This window comes from Dermochelys coriacea, chromosome 17 (genome assembly GCF_009764565.3).
Source record: "Dermochelys coriacea isolate rDerCor1 chromosome 17, rDerCor1.pri.v4, whole genome shotgun sequence".
Lineage (NCBI taxonomy): Eukaryota > Metazoa > Chordata > Testudines > Dermochelyidae > Dermochelys > Dermochelys coriacea.
This window is the reverse complement of record NC_050084.1, coordinates 19509968-19529999: the sequence shown is the minus strand read 5'-3', so window position 1 is coordinate 19529999 and position 20032 is coordinate 19509968. Positions and strand designations below refer to the sequence as shown.

Sequence of the window (20032 nt, the reverse complement as noted above, 5' to 3'; positions counted from 1 at the left end):
ACCTGAAAGTTAGACTCCCCCCACCCCACCTTTCAGGATAACAATTCCCAATAAATAAAACCTGCCTTCGAGTGAAAGACTCCAAAGACTGAAAGCGAAGGTTAAGGGGGTGACAATCACAATCTCTACGTACCTAGATGGGGAACAAACAGTTGGTAACAGACTCTTCAGTCGAGCAGACAATGGAAGTTGAACCTGGACAAATTCAGACTGGAAAGGAGGCTTACCTTTGTAACAGCAGGCGTAACTAAGCATTGGAACACTCTACTAACGGTTTCCATCACTGGCAATTTTTAAACCCAGATTGGCTTGTTCCCTAATGATTTCACAGCAGTTCTCTGGCCTGGGTTATACAGGAGGGCAGCAGATGATCACAGAAGTCCCTTCTGGCCTGAGAATCTATGAAAATCCCTGTCTTAGTCACGGAACACAAACGCGTGATCAGGGTCTCTCTTCTACATCGTCCCTTTGCCTTCTTTTCTCTACCTTATCCCTCCTCCCACCTCTAACCCACCCGATCCTGCTCTTTCCAGGCCGGCTCTTCTTCCATAAGCAGAGCACAGCCACAGTTGTCCGTTCCGTGTAAGCGTGATGTCTTGTAACTCATGCACCAGATGCCGTGGCCATGAAGAGGATAATTTAAAGGTGACTCTCATGGCATGAAACAAACTGGGCCACTGCCCTTTTGTGCATCTTGAGGATGACAAATATGGCTTCAGAGGGTTCTAAGTCAGCCACAAAAAAATCAGCTTGTATCCACCTTGGAGGACTCTATGGGCCACAGGAGAGCTTGTGAATAGACAGGATCATTGTAAGTATTATTTATTACTCAGCACCTAGAGGCCTAGACGAGAGTGAGGGCCTATTGTGCTAGGCGCTGTACATACCCATAGTAAGAGATACTCCCTGCCCCAGAGTTTACAATCTAAATAGACAAGGCAGGCTAAAGGTATAGAGAGATTCATTGATTGAGCTCAGGGATGGGGGCAGGGGGTTAGTTTTCCAGGGCTCTGCACCCACAGCTGGGGCCAGTTTCAAAAGAGCTCAGCTCCCCACTTGGGCACCGAAATAAAGGCCAGGTTTGCAGAGGGGCTCAGTTCTGAGCAGCTTATAGTGGGAAATGTAGGGGCCAGGTTGTCCAAAGACCTCAGCATCCAATACATGGAGCCCTTCTGAAAATCTGCTCCTTGGTGACTTGCTCCAGGTCACGCAGAGAGTCCGGGGCGGAGCCAGGAACTGAACCCAGATCACCTGAGCCCCAGCCTACTGAATGAATCCCAAGGCCCTTCTCCTTGTCATCACTGCGGCTCTCCCCACCATGCCCAGCAAATGTCTTCCAAAAGGCAGAAGGACACAGATACCTGCCCCTCAGTGCAGTGCGCCGGGCAGATGCAAGCATCGCCACATGTGTGAACAGAAGCAGCAAAGTGTGGGCACTCTCCACCAAAAAAATTCTTCCAGCCGCACTAAGATGACAAATCTTATACCAGTGCAACTTGTGCATGTAGGCAAACCCTAAGAGACAACGTTAAGTGTCAAGAAGCTGGATCCAGGCCTTGCCACCAGCTGGAACGAAGGCCTCGGACAGAAATCGGGAGCCCATCAAGCTAGAAGTGGTTTACTTGAAGGAGTTGCCAGGTTCACACTACTTCCGCCCACGTGCCCAGAAGGGACAGACAAATTCTCCCACAATACACTGGGAAAGGATTCATAGGGCAGCTCAGTTCTGAGAACCACGGGATGGGCCTTGTGAAGTCTTAGTGCAACACCAGTAGTGATACAGCAATTCCAGCCTGATCTCTCAGTATCACTGATCTCACCCATGCTGGGCTGACTCAAGAGAACTGACTCAACTTTAGATCACTTTAGTAAACCCCACAGTGAGGGAAAGTATTTTGAGTCAGATTGTTTAAAACTCTGTTTTGCATTTCTTTTTGCTGACACCTATTTAACTCCAAAGCCTAAAACACACTTGATAGAAAGGACATCTTTGGTAAAGTTTCATATCCCTGCCCCTTTCATTAAGGTGCAAGAACTTGCAACATGCATCTGAGATGCCCAATCGACTTTCAGCAAAACCAGCAGACCCCCCCAGACTTGACATTTCTGGTATTTCTATGTTTAAAAGAAAACAGGAAAAAAGGGTATTTTGGAAAGCCAATCTTCCAGATAGAGCCAGCTGAAAATTTTCAGTGGAACATTTTCCCTAAGAAAATGTCCTTTTGTCAAAATCTAAATGTTTTGCAAAGAAGTACCAATTGATAACATTTTTGCCAGAAATATTTCAAACCAACTCACAATCAGAATGGAGTTTTTTGTTTCAACATTCTCATTTTGTTTCATTTCAACTTTGCCGCTTTATTTAGCCATTTACATGAGATGACAAAATATTAATGTGAATAATATATATTTGACATTATGTTTCAAAATGAATTATTTTGACATTCTCAAAACAAAATGATTCAATAAGGTTGTTTTGATGCTTCCAAACTGACTTTTTTTTTTTAGTATTTCTGTTCCCGCAATAGTTCTAAATTTTGACTTTTTCTCCCAATTTGGGATGAAAGCAAATGTTAAAATGTTTTGATTTCCTGTGGGATGGAAATTCCATTTTCCAATCAGTTCTACTTCCAGGTTTCCTTTATCCATCTTAGCAAAGCAAAAAAGCGAACAGACCCAGTGGAAATAAAATCCACCAAATAACCTAGCACCAGATTCCCATCTCAGTTACACCAGGGCAGGCAACAAGGCCCTGGTGCAATACGCCTACATAGACACCCATTTCCAGATGCTGCTTCTGCAATAGTGTACCTTGGAGGACAAATCGCCCTTTGTTATCCACTTAGCCAAGTCTCATTCACAAAAAGAAATGAATGAAACACTAGAGGGCAGCGCATGCTCTTCCTGTCTGAGTGGTTTAAGGTTACAAAGTTCCTGTCTCAAATTCTCCCTGGGGAAATCTGTGATTTATTCCAAATTCCATGCAATTTATTGGGGAGGGAGAGGGATTGCAGGAAAGTTAGTTGCCAGTTGTAGTATAAGCACATCAGTGAGAAGTGGATTGCCCGCGGTCAACCAAGCTTTTCCCATGGAAGGGCTGAGAGGTGCCAGCCTGCAGCTCCTCACTCCAGACCAGAGCAAGCATGCTTCCAAGCATGAATCAAAGCAGAGCACTCATTTTCAAAGGCTCTCCCTGGAGGCCAACACGGACGACACACTCACTCGCTGATGTTCAGTCTGCACAACGCTTGCCTTGCCAGTGCCACCAGTGCGTCGGGCTTCCATTCCAGACCCCAACCCAGTTGCTGAAAAGCTTTAGACTTGAGCCAGTTCCGAGTGAGGTGGAAGCACCAAAGCTGGGAGTTTTCAAAGACCCTACGGGAGTGAAGTGCCAAAATCTAACGGAAATGCAATGTCAGCGGGGTGCCTCAAAGATCTGCTCGGGGAATTATTTTGGGAAAGTTCTGGGCTACACAGGAGGTCAGACTAGACGGTCACAATGGTCCATTCTGGCCGTGGAATCGATGACTAGAGTAACGAGAATTCCCAGTTGGTGGGAAGTTCCAAAAAAACTTGTTCTGAATCGGAACAAAAAGCTGACATTTCAAAAATTTCCCACAGAACAAAAATTCCCCCAAAAGATCCAGAGCCACCAAAAAGCTTTGTTACACGAATGTTGAAATGTTTTGTTTCCAGCGTCAACTCATTTTGGTTTGACTTTTATAGGATATTAAACTGTTAACGATACAATATTACATAGATTATATTTAATATCCTATAAAAGTCAAACCAAAATGTTATCATATGGAAAGGTCCCTGAAATCGGCATGCTCCGATGCAATCTGTTCATTTCAGTGAAATCGCCTTTGTAAACAGATGACTCTTCCATCAAAACTTTGCAACCAGCTCTGGTGCCAAACTCCTAATCTGCTGTGACAATCCCGGGGCTACCTGGGAAGTTAGAATGGTACAGCAGCACTAGTATAGCTCTCTGTGTGGACACTACTGTTCCCAAAGAAGAATGGCTTTTCCCAGTTCAGCTTAAACCCCTTCCAAATTGGCATAAACTAGACCAAACAAAACAAAACAAAAAAGGCACTCACATTAAAATAAGAACATCCATATAGGGACTACCACTGCTAAATCAATATACATTCACACCGTAGCAGCTTGTACTAGTATAGCTTTTCTATGTAGACAAGGCCTTAGTGTTTAGACTGTGCCCAACATTGTGATATCTGAGCTGGGTTCAGGTGGCACATTTCAGATCTGAGTTTTATCTCCTCCCTGCAGAGGCTGGGGCTGTAGGCCTCTCTCCCTAGCCCAGAAAGTCTTATCAATCCCTTCCTTCAGAGCACGGTTTATTCTTCAAACACAACAGTTCAACGTTAGGCTATGTATAAACCTAGTCGTTCCCCCAACTCAGGTCTTCTGCTAAGGCCTTTCCGTTTGTATCTGTGTTCATGTCCTAATCTCCTCCCTGCAGCTCCTCTTTATAGCTGAGCCACTGGGTGGCTTTTATAATCACTGGATCAAACTCAGCTGGGAAGCAGCTGATCAGTCACAGGTGAGGCTGGACCCAATTCCCCTTAAAGGGCCAGACACCATGTGATAGAAAGCGTTTGAAACTTAGTTCTGGCCCAGCTGTAACCAAAACCTCTCTTCATCAGTGGTAAAATTCACCCCCTATGCAGAGGAGCCAGCAGATATAAGGCCTAGGCCCCACTTAGGTCCCACTTGAACCCTTACAAGGTGCCTACAGCTTCTGTGGCCCTCTGCCCAGGGGTGAATTTTTATTTTACTCCCTGTGAGTTTTTTATGATTTTTTGGGGCGGGTGGGATTCAAACCCCCTAACTCCATGGGGGGAGAATCCCATGTGAACTCAAGCCACAGAAAGTCTCCCTGTGCTGCAGTGAATGGAAACAGGCACATTTCACGCAGCTCTGGTTAATGCGCCCTGTGAGGCTAGCAAGCAAATACTAAAAAGCAGAGAAATGAAGAAGAAATACAGTGAGCCCCATGGTTCCTGCTGTATTCACAGCAATGCTTGGGGGGCCCAATCTCAGCCCTGCTGGAGCTGGTGGTGAAACTCCAGTTGACTTGAGTGGCATGAGCTCAAACCTTTTCAGACCTTGTCTACACGGGGGCATTTTCAGGCATTCTCCGCCACCACACTAACGCCAGCGCAGCTCACCGGGTGCTAGCAACAATGTAAACTAGGGGACGGTGTTTTTCTCGCCCTGCCGGTTAGCTTCTCCACCACATGAGCTTCAGGAGAACCCCATTATCGGCTGGATGGGGATGAGAGGTGTGTTATAAAGGGAGATAAGTCTCATTAGCCTCACTTTGCAATTGGAGAGACTGAGGCCTGGTCACACACTAAGTCAATGGCAAAGCCGTGAATAGAATCCAGGTGTCCTGACTCCCTGTTCAGTGCTCTTCTCCTCTGTGGGTCAGCCAATACACACACACACACACACACACACACACACACTACAGGGTAATGACTGGGGTTTACACAGGAGCAATATCCCCTGGAACAAACGAGCATCCGGCTCTGCAGAGAATCATCTCACTCAGAAATGATACAGTCTAGGTAACTTTCCCTCTGGGGCTGAACCAGGGTTGTTCCCTGTAATGTGTACCTAGGGCTTGCCTGGAGCAAGGTTGCTAAGTGCAGATCAGCTTGAGGGCTTTGGGTGTCCTGATTTGGGACCTCTCTCGTCTGGCCATTTCCCAAGCTTCACCCCCATTTCTTTACGAGAGCAGCACCCACCCTGCCAATCTCCCTCCAGAGAGGTTTCAGTGGCGTGTCCCCTCAGGTTCCAGTCATCAGGGCTTTGCCCCTCCTATCGCTGTTGTGACTTTCAGGCTTGTACGACCCCTATATCTCTGTGATGGCAAAGGCAAGTTTTGATCGTCTCCATTACGATGCCAGCAAGTGCTGCAGCAAGACAGCTGAGTCAGTCAGCGTGGTACTGAGTACCTAGCGAAGAAACTGAATAGCGTCAGGTGCCTCTTTCACCAAAACCCACTGACTAGCTGCCTCTGGATAGGCACCAAAGAAGGCTGCCATGAACCTCAGCCAGTTCTGCTGGCAGGCTTCAAACAACTCAGGTTTCATTGTTAGGATTCTTCACGGCATTATTTCCTACCCAAACCGATACTCCCTCAGAGAATTCAAACTTCAAGGCCCAGTCCTGCATTCCTTGGGAATTTGGCCAAGCAGGGACCACAGCAGCTGGTACCAAGTTCATGCACAAGAGAACCTGCTTCCCCATCTCCCCAAGAGCAGCAGCTGAGAGCAGTGAGTTTCAATAAACAGCTGACCCTGAGATTTCACCCTCTGCACATCTTTCAAGGCTTTCTGCCCTGTCTAAAAAGAGCCCTTAGCATTAGAAGCCAAAGACTGATTGGTGCCCATAGTGATAATTGGGCCTACAAATCTACCCTCATTGTGAGCTCCCCTGTACAGAGTGTGTGAAAGTTCATAAGCTGTCCCCAGCCCCTATAACAACAAATGCTGATGGGAGAAGGTGCAAAAGCGAGACGGACTAAGTTAGTCCAAACCAAAGAGCCTCCTTCCATAACTCAAGGACCATGTTAATATCATGCCTGGTAAGCAAGGGAAGTGAGGGACCAGAAGTGAATGGACCAAAATTGGTGAACCAAACAAGGAATGACGGGCTACTCCACCCACCATTCCCCTTTGTGGGTCCTCAGAAAGAGCCTTTGGGGTGACAGGTTGGCTACCACCATGCTGGCTGACCAAAAGATGAGAGACGGGGAAGAAGAGAGCATCACCATCTTGGCTGCCACCCCACCATCTCCTGGGACCCCAGGATCCAGCATGACACCACTGTGCCTTTGTCACCCTGATCCTGAGAGATGTCCTGACCTGACCGGGCCAGAGAGACTCCGGTGACGTCGCCACCTCCACGGGCTCCAGCTACATCCTGACCACAGCCTGGGACATGAGACTTTGTCTCCTCCCACCCCTAGACAGGCACTGGGCCTATACCATCTCCTAGTCCACACTCACAAAACTGGTGGATGAGCACTTGGAACCCACACACCTCCTGCGTGTGGTGTTCTGTCCCATGTAGTGGCACCAAGACCACTTAGAGAGAGATTAATGTGTTTGCTCTATAGCCTTAGCTAAGGGCCGCATAAGAAGCTCATGCATTTAGCTCCAGAGGTCCCAGGTTCGATCCCACCCACCGCCGGCCGGAGTCTGTCGATGTTACACGCTGTTCACAGGACTTGTGCGGAAGAGGAGCTTAGCCCTGTATGGGTTCACTAGGGGAAAGGGTGTTCTCTACTCCTGGTACCTAACACGAGGAAAACCCTAGTGAAGCCAAGGCAGGGTGTAGTTTTCACTTGTGTTAGTGTAACCCACACACCGTCTGGGTCTGGAGGTGTGTGGGTTACATTAGTAGGTCGAGATAAAGGTGATGGGAGAGTCTAGGAAAAAAGAAAAGGAGTACTTGTCGCACCTTAGAGACTAACAAATTTATTTGAGCATAAGCTTTCGTGAGCTACAGCTCACTTCATCGGATGCATCTGATGAAGTGAGCTGTAGCTCACGAAAGCTTATGCTCAAATAAATTTGTTAGTCTCTAAGGTGCCACAAGTCCTCCGTTTCTTTTTGCGAATACAGACTAATACAGCTGCTACTCTGAAGCCTGTCATTGGGAGAGTCTAGGAGTCACCTTGGCCTGCTAACCCATGTTAAAACTACAGCCGCCTTGTCTTCACTGGGATTTTACCTCACGTCAGTTACCACGGGATAGCAAACACCTTTCTCCCTAGCGAAGGCAAGGCCTGTGTGTTTGCCCAGGGCCCCCATCCTGAAGAGGGCCCCTGTCAAATGGATAACAATGGTACTAACTGCACCAGGACACCAGGCAATTCCACTGATATTCAGGAGAGTGCCGCTGGAGAGGAGTCAGACTGGACTCTTGTGGGGCTCCACTGAGCTGCACCTTCCCTCCAGGGGCTGGAAGGAGCTTAAGTGTGCAGGGCTGGAGGGCAATCAGCATTTTGTCCCTCTATTGCTCCCCCCCACCCACTCACATTCAGCTGGGGTTTTCCAAGCTGCCTAAGGGATTTAGATGCTCAGTCTCCATTGATATTAATGGCAATTGAGCATCCAACCCTGCTAGCCATCTTGAAGGCCCTTTTCTTCTCTCTTTTCGCTGGACCCATCCAATCACCCCCATTCCTCACCTTCCTCCATCTCTGCTGGGAGGAGGGCAGCCTCTGCTCCCTCAGCCAGTCCAGTCATGATCGCGCCCCATGGGGCATGGAAGTCACAGGCAGCGTGTGTGGGGGTGGGGAGCCAAGCACTGGCTAGGGGAGCCCTCACATTTCACAGAGTCATAGGTTCCAAGCCCAGAAGTGACCAATGTGGCCATCTAGTCTGATCGCCCCGTGTAGAACTTCCCTGGAACCATTCCTGTTTGCCCTTTGAAAAACATCCCATTCTGATTTAAAATGGGAATCCATACAACCCTTGGTAAGTGGTTGGAGCATTGGCCTGCTAAACCCAGGGTTGTGAGTTCAATCCTTGAGGGGGCCATTTAGGGATCTGGGGCAAAAATGGGGGATCAGTCCTGCTTTGAGCAGGGGGTTGGACTAGATGATCTCCTGAGGTCCCTTCCAACCCTGATAATCTATGATTCTAAGTTGGTCCAATGGTTAATCATGCTCTCAGTTAGAAATGTCCACCTTATTTTCAGTCTGAATTTGTCTAGTGTCAACTACCAGTATTAAAGCAAGGAATCCTTTCCTGGTCAGTGCTCTTTGTGAGTGTCAGGAAAGAGGAAGGGGAAGAGGCTGGCACAGCAACTTGGAATGGCCAAAGAAGAATTGCAAAGAGGCTGGCAGGAGATGGGGGTGATAGAAAATCCCCATGCACAAAACCCTGGCACATCTGCATATAACAAGGTTAGGAGCTGTTTGATCAGCAATAGCCCTTCCTATGGTTACCACCATGTTGGTCAGAACGTGTTCAGGAAAAGGGGGTTTCGATAGCAAAGGTCATTTTTGCCTAAAATCAAAAGGGTTAGAAACATTTGTCAGTTTCAACGCGCTTTTATTTAGAAAAAGCCTAAATGCAACATTTTAAGAGCGTCGAACCGTCCCCATTTTGGAATGGACTATTTCAGCTTTTCATTTCCAAATGACCTTTCAAACACAAAATTAATTGTTTTGCCTATAAAAATGAAAAGCAAAAAAAGTTCAAAAGGGTTGAAATCGGAACGAGTCATTTTGATTTTCCCAAACCAAAATGGCTTCAATTGGCCCCAAATGAAGAGTTTTCGGGAATTTCATTTGGCAGGAAATGCAGAAAAGGTTTCTTTTTGTTCCATTTCAGAATGGAAAAAAATTACAGAAATTACAGAATTTCCCATAACAAGAAAAAGCCGATTCCCTGCTAGCTCTGATTAGTAGCTGACTCGGGCCACTGCATTTGCCAACACAAATATCATTCACCAGACTGGGGCTTGGTTTGGAAAATGTCCTGGACCGGCAGCATCCTTCTTGTGCCTGCAGTTATTTGCAGACACAGTTAAAGTCATGTGGAACGGCCTGACTGTGCCCAGAGATCAAGGAAACCTGTTGTCTGTGTGACACCGATTAAGCCTTGAAATAATAGCAGGGGATCTGCTCCCACAATTTGCGGGTGTCAAAAGGAAGACGTCTGTGAAACTCACCCCTGCGCCGATGCCAGCACAAAGTGCTATTTAAGGCCCTTTGGGCTTCAGTGGGACTTACGCGAGGCACAGACCTTCAGCTGGTGTCGCGAACCCTCCAGGAATTAAAGATTAATCTTTAATGAAAGATTATGGCATGTGATGAAACCTCCAGGAATACATCCAGCCAAAATTGGCAATCCTACCTTCCGCTGACTCTCTGCCCAGGAATAAATACCAAGGCTTTACAGAGCACTTTTCATCAGGAAATCTTAAAGCTTTTTACAAGGGAGAGCAGGATCATTATCCCCATTTTATGGAAGGGGAAATTGATGCACAGAGCAGGCTAGTGAGTAACTTACTCAAGGTCACCCAGCAGGCCAGTGGCAAAGCTGGGACTAGAACCCAGGCTCCAGAGTCCCTCTTCAGCACTCTTCCCATTAGGCAATGCGTCCTGCCAACTCTGGCCCGTGGCAATTGTGTTCAGAAGCTGGAGTGACTCTCATATGCATGTTTTGGAACCAGCCTTCATTTTTGCTGCTCCGCACACCGACTCGGGGGACCAACCAATTGGCCGGTGCACCTGTACCAGCAGCTGGCTAGAGGTTCACCATGTGGAGGGAGAGATTTACCTCGATCAGCTGATCCTGGAAGTGCCCTGTCCTAGGTTCAGCTCCCTAACTGTGGGCAAAGTTCTCACCCTGGCTGCACCCCATGCAAAGCAAGAGCTCACCACTCGGGCCAAGGAAGAGGAGCAGTGCTGCTGGAAGCAGGAAGGCAGGGAATACCCAGAGGCCCGGCCTCCACACTTTGTGCTCGGTAGCTGGGCGGGGACCAATTCTCATTGCTGCTTTGCACTCGTCAGCTGGATGGTCGTCCGGTTGTCTCTCACGGAAGCAGATGCGAAGCCACACCTGGAAAGTTCAGAGACAAGCATTAGTGATTATTCATTGTTATTATTTCTGTCGTGCCTGGGACCAATAAAATAATGATAATCTTTCATTTATACAGATCTTTATATCCTGCAGGACATAAAACCTACATTCAGGAATCATTTTGCCTAGCTCTGAAATGCAGTCACCTCTGGGGTGGAACCAGGCAGCTGTTGAACAGCAAAGAAGAACAGCTTAGGAGAGGAAATGAGGAATACTGTACCCAGGTGACATTGCAGGGGGAATCTGAGCAGGCAGAACGTAACAGCCTCCAGTGAAGTTTCCTTCACTCCCTTGCTGTGGCTGAGATGCGCCAATGCAATTTTTTATGACCATATGTGGGCGGGACCTTACATCTCACCGGAAAGACAGCAGCCCACCCCGGGCTGGGACATTGGTTTTGTTATCACCAACCTTTCTCCTGCAGCACCTTGCGTTTCTCTTGGGAATCTCCCATCCAAGTACTGAGCAGCCTGGACCCTGCTGGGCTCCTGGCACAGGACTAACACACCCAAGGCGGAATGGCGACTGCATGAGATGTAGCCAAATGTCAGCTAGTGCATCCTACAGCATGAACTGCCCAGATTGTCCCACAGCGATCTGTGCACGGAGGGATCTCCTCCCCCATGTAGATCTAGTTGAATGTGGGCTCAGCTATCTGGGCAGCGCATTCCCCAGGTCTCTGTGTGATCCAGTGACCGGGCTGGGGAGTGGGTGGGATATGCCCCAGGGTGGCTGGGTGAACCACATCAGGGGGATCCACCTTGACTCTCCTGGCCCCATGGAAATTAGTCAGAAAAGATAATCCAGCCCTAGGTTCCCCACCCCACCCCCTGTATGGAGCATCCACAGCCTGGAGCCAGCTATCCCAGCAACACGACTCCAGAGGAGCACCTTGCCAGGTGCTCCTGTACTGGTGGCCCAGGCCTCTCCAATTCCCAGGCCTGGGATTGGGACCTACAGCCTTTTCTATGGGGAGCATCAGGACAGTGTGTTTGGGGTGTGTGTGTAGGGGGTGTCCTATTAGAGATCTCTTCACCCCAGCCCTCTCCCATGGGTTCTTCCACAGGGCAGGCTGACCTGGGCTAGCATCGGTCATTTCTTTGTGCACACTCCACTCAGTAAAATAACTGGCCAGGGAATCCTCAGATAATTACAGGTATCCAGGGGTCCTGCCTCAGCATAGAGCCGGACTAGCTGACCTCTCACGGTCCCTTCCAGCCCTGCATTTCTATGAGTCCCTGACATTCCACCTCCTTGGCCCTTCTACCTTCTAGGCCCAGCTTGGCTCTCGCTCCCACCAGCATATGGGCCTGACCCAGACCCCATTGAAGTCAATGGGAGTCTTTCCATTGACTTCAGTGGACTATGGGTCAGGCCTTAAGGCAGTAACTGACTGAAGTCAATATAGTTGTGCTTGCATAAGAGAATCAAAGCCCACAGCATTCAGCCTCTGGGAGGGCACGCAACAGCTGATTGTACAGGCAAATTCCCTAGGTCTGTGGGCTGTGTGCTAGGGAGGTCATTGAATTATGGAAATATGGGATTGGAAGGGACCTTCAGGGTGTCATCCAGTGCACACACACACCCGCTTCCCAATGCTGAGGACATCATCCCTGACAGGTGTTTGTCGAACCTGTCCTTAGAAACCTCCTATGATGGGGATTCCCCCATCCCCCTTGGAAGCCTTCGCCAGAGCGTAACTACCCTGAGAATGATTAAGTTCTTCCTAATATCTACCTTCAATCTCCCTTGGTACAGATTAAACCCATTGCATCTTGTCCTCCCTTCAGTGGACATGGAGAACAATTGATCACCGTCCTTTTCAGAACAGCAAGTAACATGTGTGAAGACCGTCATAAGCATCCCCCTCAGTCTCCTTTTCTCAAGACTAAAAATGCCCAGTTCTGTCAGTCTTTCCTCATAGGGCCGGTTTATTAACCCTTCCCTTATTTTTATTGCTCTCCTCTGAATTCTCTTCAATTTGTCCCCATCTGTCTTAAAGTGCGGCACCCAAAACTGGACACGATTCTCCAGCTGAGGTCTCAACCAGTGCCAAGCAGGGCGGGACAATCACCTCCTGTGTCTTACCTACAAAACTCTTGTTAATACCCACCCCCCAGAATCATTCCCTCTTTCACCACTGCTTCACATTGTTGGCGCATATTCAATTTGTGATTGAAGTGCAGCTGGATAAAGGGGACTTTGATCGAGAACACCCTGTTTGCAAAGAACTCCCCCTTTATCGCCAAGCTCTTGACATGGAAAGGAACATAAAGATATAGATGCCCAAGCTGGACCAACATCTAAAGAGCTTTCAGTAACAATGTCAAGAGCTGAGGCACGCTCATAGGTTTGAACCTCCTGAGTTTGCCAGAGTTGTAGGACAGTGCCCGCTTTATACCCAGCAGACAGAGTTTGGTGGGTATATAAGCCCTGTCTCTACGTTTTCAGAGGGCATCAGTGGACTAATTCATTGGGCCTTGCATGAAAAGTCTTGGATCTGCCCCTTGAGAGCAGATATTAACACGTTCCCCCATCTACTGCCATTTGGGCCCTCTGACCTCCTCTCGCTCGGGCTCCCAGAGGCCACGCACCATGTAACCTGCCACACTGCAGCACACGGCTACAATATGCAGCTTTCCCCTGCCAGTGGCAGCCCATGGAGATAACCTGGAGAGATGAGAACGCAGCCTGAACTCTGAGGCGGTTGGCTGGGAGACGTCTGAACTCCCCCCACAAGATCAATGTGCTTGTTTCCTTGTCAAACACAGCTGCCATGTGACCAGCCAAAGACGACTGGCATTTGGCTTGAGGACCATCTTCACGCAAGCTGCCTCCCCAGAGAGACTCACAGCTCCCACTTTATTCTCCTGGCCCAAAGATTTGGAAGGGGCTCCCTGAGGCCTGGTCCCCCTCCCCATGATGGGCCCTAATCTACACCATGCTTACAGTGTACTGATCTTATCTTGCTTTATGAGACACAAGGCCCAATTCAGCCCTGCTCAGAGCTCCACTGACTTTCAGTGGAGTGCCATCCATCTAAGGCACTTACGTTGCTGCATCACTGTAATACCTGATCACCATCTTTAATGTATTTCTCCACACACCATCCCTGCACAGCAGGGCACTGTTATTATCCCCATTGCACACCTGGGGAGATGAGGCTCAAAGAGGCTAAGTGACTTACCCAAGGTCACACCAGGAGTCTGTGTCATAGCAAGGACTTGAATCTGGGTCTCCCAATGCCCAGACTAGTCCCCTACCCACCATTTTATTGCATTGAAGCCATCAGCAAAGATCATAGCTGCTGGGGCCACATGCCTTTAGATGTCAAAGACCATCCTATTTGGGCCATCAAATAGCAAGCCCCCATGAAAAGTGTGAGGTAACAATGGGGAAAAGTGAGCCCACCTGGATAAAGTATCAATCAACCTGACGCTTCACTCACAACTCACGCTCAAACCTTCTTTCCCATTTCCATGCTTCCCGACTTGGAGGGGCCGGAAGAGCAGTACAGAAATACCGCAAGACAGGCCTGTTCAGTGAGGCTTGAGACCCAGCCAGAAGTGACAAGCCCCAAACTTCTCCCCAGGAAACCAAACTGGGTGAGATCACAAACCCAAAGGAGCGAAGAGGCGTTCAGAAAAGCTTCAAATGAGCAACCGAGCTTCCAACCCGACTTTGCTCCTTACTAGTTAAAGATCGATTCAGAAACACCCACCCAAACCTGAATTCCATTCACTGCCTTGGAAGAACGCCCCGATGTGATACAACCAAAGCCTGGTTTATGTGTGTCATGGGCGACCTCACAGACAGGTGCTGCGTTTGCACTGTAGAACTAAAGACACTGGAGACCTACAGACAATAGAGCGAGCGCTTTAGACCTATCGGCACGATGGAGCAAGCGCCGTAATGTGGATCTACAGAAAATGGAGCAAGCGCTGTAACGTACGGGATGTGCCGCCGTGGAGAATTCCCCACTTCCTGCGCTCTCCCTGCTCGTATGCTGCTCGCCGAGCTCGCAGCGGGGACCCGCCAGCAGACAAACGGCTCCGTTATGAAGGGATGAAAAATAATCTTGTCCCCACTAGTGTGTTTTTCAATACTCCATTCATCCCTAATGTGCCAAGGCTCCATTCCGAATAATGGCGCCTTTTGTCCTGCCCGGCCCGCCCCGCCCTCAAGCCTAGACTGGCTGAAAGAGGGCAGATGAGGCTCTTCTGGGCCAGCGGCACATACCTGTCCCCTACCAAGGGAGGACGTGTGGCCAGGCTCAAAGGAAACTATCCCAGCCTTCCCCCAACAAGCACAGCTCCCAGTGCCATCCGCCCTTCCCTGCCTGTTTTAATGCAGTCAGACGGGGAGGAGGAGCAGCCTTTCCTAATTGCCTTCGCTACAAATGATCATCATCGGTGACTTTTGTGAAAGAGCCGGAGAGCGATGGACAGCCCCTGGCAGGGGCACCGGCAGGTTTTAACCATTAAAATGCCACCCTCCGGTTACCAGACTGCAGTGGCAACACCCAGCCTGTGCTGTGTTGCTTGTGTGTGTAAAGTGCCCGGCAGCAATTCACTTAATGGATCCTGGCTCCCAATCCCTCTGCACTGGCACCAGCTCTCAGCCCTCTCAGCTCTCAGCCCCCGATTCAGGATTACACCCACTTTTCTTTAAACCCCAGGGGAAACCCCTTCATGAATCCCCATTGATCGAAAATTAGCTTTAATCCATTACTGGTTATCACAACTCTGCAACAAGCACCCTTTCCATCCAGGGGCTTTTTGAGCCCAATGTGTTATAGAACCATCTTTAAAAAACTAGCATGTATTCTACACCCAGAGTAGATATATTGCTCACAACCTATGCACTCACCGAAATATTGGACAGGGCATCTGGAGTAACCTACATGCAAAGCAACATTGATATCGCACAGGGCATAGAAAGTCCCTACACTGTCGTTCCACAAATTCATAAATCTGGTATCAAACAAACGGTGCTTTAAAACAGCTCATTTAAAAATCCTGCCTACAGCGTGAATTGGAAATGCATTGGATACAGAAATGAGCCTTTCAGAGTAGCAGCCGTGTTAGTCTGTATTCGCAAAATGCATCCGATGAAGTGAGCTGTAGCTCACGAAAGCTTATGCTCAAATAAATTTGTTAGTCTCTAAGGTGCCACAAGTACTCCTTTTCTTTTTGAGAAATGAGCCTGTCTTTCATTGTTCTAGGGTTGGATCCATCTCTCTTCGTAGCCGTGTCTCCTCTCTAAACTATTTAAACACGCTTATGAAAAAGTAAACTCTTTCAAGTTCCATTTCCCTGCCCAAGTGCTATGTATAGGTAATGATCACACAGATAAACATAAAAAGGGAGTGCCATAAAAATCACGTACCTGCTTGGTATTTTCTTTCCAGTGCAGTGATGGTTCTATAAAATCCCACAAATAAATCTCTTCTTTTGAAATAAAGAAAAGAGCTGGCTAGTTAACGAAAGGAATAACAAAAAAATACAGAAGTCACTTCCCCCTACCTCCCCCCCCCGGCACTAGGAAACCAGGAGGAAAGAAAGGAAACTTTGGGGAGAATTTTTTTTGCAAATGAAAGGGGAAAAAAGTAGGAAGAGGGAAAAAATGTTTCACCCAGCAACCAATGAGCTCCAATCTGTCGTCACGTTCACCTTTCGGGAATGGATGTTGCTGCTGTTGGATGTGAAGTTGACTTAAAGCGCTATGGTGTGGAAACAACCCTGCATTTACAGTATCACATCCTGGGGTGGGTTTTCTCAAGAGGGAAAGAGAGAAAGAGGGGGAAAGGGACACGTTTAAAGAGACATAGTGGGGTGGGGAATGACTCGGGTTTCAGGCAGGCAGGCAAGAGATACACTCTTACGTTGGGTTCTAGCTCTGCTGATGAAAAGTGGAGGCTGATTTAGCATCTTGGAGGAGGGGATACCACATACTGAAGGCATTTCTATTTGTATTTTTTCTTCTCCTACAAAATGCCTTCACTGGTAGTCTGCGCTAACCGTTCTGCTAGCTACACACACGTTGGCCAGATCTCTCGGGATGGCCAGCAGCTGTGATGCACCAGCAGGGAAGGGGTCACAGAGTCTGATGACCCCTTGATTAGTGGGCACAGCGTATGCAGGATTGCTGGCTGACAGCCTTGCACTACTCGGAGTCCAGCCCATTTACGCCAGGTAAAAGGGACAGAGCAGGTGTGAAGGAGCCCTAAAATCCTGCGTTCCAGCTGGGGGAGGATTCTCCTGGTGCAGGGACTGTGGAAGACAGGTTGTCTTCCAAGGACAATGGTTGTGCCGGGGGTGAGGATGGGGGCTGCAGGGGCATGAGGAGGATATGGCCACACTGCACAGCCTGGAGGAGATTCTGGGCAGCACTGGGGCCCATATAGCAGCCTAGGGAGGCTGCTGCCTTCTGAGCTGTCTAAGGCCTGGTCTACATTAAAGAGTTTACACTAAAGAGTTAGGTTCATGCATATTTAAAATCTGCACCCCTGAGCAATGCAGTTAAGCCGACCTCGCCCCTGGCATAGACAGTGCTAGCCTTCTTCCATCGGCCTATTTACCGCCTTTCGGGGAATTGGATTACCTATGCCAATGGCAGAACCGCTCTTGTCTCTGTAGGGAGCAGCTACGCTGAACGTTGCATCGCTGTCGCATTTCCAGTGTAGACAAGCCTGAAGTTACATAGAGGGCCCCTACAGCCTCCTGAATAGCCCAGCATCAGGAGGGCACAATGGTGACTTAACACCAATTGATTCTCCCCTTCTGCCTATAGTTCTGTGCTACGCTTCACCCCCCCTGGCTACTAAGCAGGGGGCAGTCGAATTCCTTGGGTGACTGATTTTCATTTAGCTGCACCAAGTCAGGCATATTCGGCATGTACATTGAAATGTTACACCCTTTCCTCATCCACCTCCATTCCATTGCACGCTACACTTCTGCTTTTTCTCCTTAAATAATAGTCGAGGGCCAACTTGAGGAATTAGGAGAATGGGCAGGAGTCTAAACTTGTTTCACTCAAGCACAAAGGGGCCAGAAAGAGGTGCAAGTGGAGTGTATAGGAACTGCGTAGTATCCCTTTAAACGGCGCATGAATCTTCTCGCGGCGCTCACTGTGTTCTGTTGAGGAAGCCACCCCAGCAGCAGGGCTCTATGTAGCTAGGCCTTGTATGTTTGTAGAAAGTTAGGAAACATGTTATTTGGAACCCAACTGTGCTACTGTGGTTTCCTCATGTTCTGAATGGTGTCTAAAGAGCAAAGACACAACAGGGAGGAATCCATGATTTCACCCTTACCCCATTCGCTGGCATTCTTGCTATGTCCCTCTCTCGTGGCCCTTCAGTGTGCCCCTTACAATAGCTTAGACTTCCATGAACGCAGGCACATCCACATACGCACATCTCACTTACATGTCACCCTCTGCGGCTGAAGTTTTGCTCCCCACTGAGCATCTTCCAAACAAGTAGATAACAGGGAGTGGAATCACTTCCCTTTGACATGCAGCCCATCCAAGCCTCCTGCTTTAAACTGCTTTTGGAAACCAGTCTGGTTGAAAATTTTCTGTCTAAACTGGTTTTGGACAGAAAATTGGGATTTCGATTAAATGATTTTGTGTGTGTGTGTGTATATGAAACGTGTCTGCCTTCCATGGAAATATTAGATTTTTAATTAAAAAAAAAAAAGCCTGAAAACCAAAATATGTCCTTTTGGAAATGCTGCCACTGTGCCCAGGGGAGTTGTAGTTCAGAGTGCCTCATGCTGCCATTCTCCTCTATGGGGTGGGCTACCCAGCCAGACTACATCTCCCATGATGCACCCACCCAGTGACTCACATGATGCATCACTCATGCTCTCCAAGAGGGGACACCGTGGTGCATCATGGGTGATGTAGTCTAACCAGGGAGCCCAGTCTATAGAGGAAAATGGCAGTATGGGGCACTGTGTCAGAATTGCCAAATCAAAGTATTTCAGTTTTCAGCCGAAATTTGCTAGTATTCAAATTTAAAAAAAAAAATCCATAAATCCTCTGCATTTTCCAACCAATTCTATTGAAAACCCATTTATTTCCCAGAGCGTTGCCGATGGAGTCATGTTTGGGCCCCGTCTTTAACGGGGCCAGTGTGCTTATTTTTCATTTTCTATATAATCTTTGAATTCCTACAGCACTTCCTGAGCACCTTGCTGGGGTGGGAGATGGGGCACAGGCCAGAGAAAATGCTTTACAAATAACACTGTTGTGATTGTGTTACAATAATGGATCATGTCCAGCCCTGTCCATGTATCTGTGCAATGTGCAAGGATCACGTATGGATGATGCCAACACACGAAACGTGTGTCCTGCATGGAAGGTGTCCTCAGCCAAGCATGCTCCTGCCACCAACGCTCCAACGACTGTTCCCTACACGCCTTGCACTTTTGTCAGCGTGAGCTGGTACAGAAGAATGACTCCCATTGACTGCACTGAGAGATTCATAGATTCATAGATACTAAGGGAGATGCGCTGCTTTACACCAGGGCTGAATTTGGTCTATTCTTGTCAAGAAGCCAAAGGGCCAAATCCTGAGCAGTAAGGAAGGTGGGATTGGATGTTCTGAGAAAGATGCAGAATATCTGAAGTACCTGCTCTGTGCACACTCTGAAATATTGATCCTTAAAGGACAGGAGACGATCAAGATCCGGGGGATGTTATGAACCCAAACTGACCAGTATCTAACTAGCAAATCTTGAATACAGGCTGTGAACACAGGGTCTGCTCCTAGTCTCATTGCAGTCCATGGGGATTTTGCCACTGTCTTCAATGACACAGGAGCCATCCCCTTAGAATTCTCTCTTTAAACTCCTTTGTTTTGTTTTCAAGCCAGGATCCGAATACAAGTGTCACTAATTGCACTGTTAACCATCTGTTATGACTTTAATCTCTGGACTCAGTAATTAGCAATTAGGCATTTAATGTCTCCTTTCCAGTAACGTCAGAGTTTTAATTAGGCAGCTCGCACATGCAAGAGCGTTGCATTTAAAGTCTAGTTTGCCTCAACTTTGCTACACTTCTGACCATCCTGGCCTTTTGCCGGGGGCGTCAGGGCTATAAATAGTCTACATCAAAACTGGATCAAGATCCAAATCCCAAGTTTGAACACCCCACACCAACTCTCCTTAAGTCCAGAATTCAGGGATCAGGCCAGCAGCCTGAAGAAGCCCTGAGCACTACCCTGTTGATCATATAAACTCTCAGGGGGAATTTCATGATGAATCAAGACTGTACTACTTTTAATCTCTTTACTTCCATGGTGTTGGTGCCACCTTGCTTGGCAGTGCCAGGCCATGCACCAAAGCGGGTCTGGGGACCAGAGAACACCCCCACCCCATCCTTGCATAGGGGAG

The 20032-nt window shown here is 48.3% G+C and overlaps 1 protein-coding gene across 1 annotated transcript in view; it reads right to left on the bottom strand.

Annotated features, from left to right (window-relative positions):
• The window catches only part of SSC4D (scavenger receptor cysteine rich family member with 4 domains), a 31438-nt gene extending 23150 nt beyond the window's left edge, over window positions 1-8288 (bottom strand). The window contains exon 1 of the mRNA XM_043499714.1: window positions 8231-8288. Within this exon, the coding sequence (XP_043355649.1) occupies window positions 8231-8288 (58 nt within the window). The remainder of the gene's footprint in view (window positions 1-8230) is intronic.
• Window positions 8289-20032: the final 11744 nt, after the last annotated feature.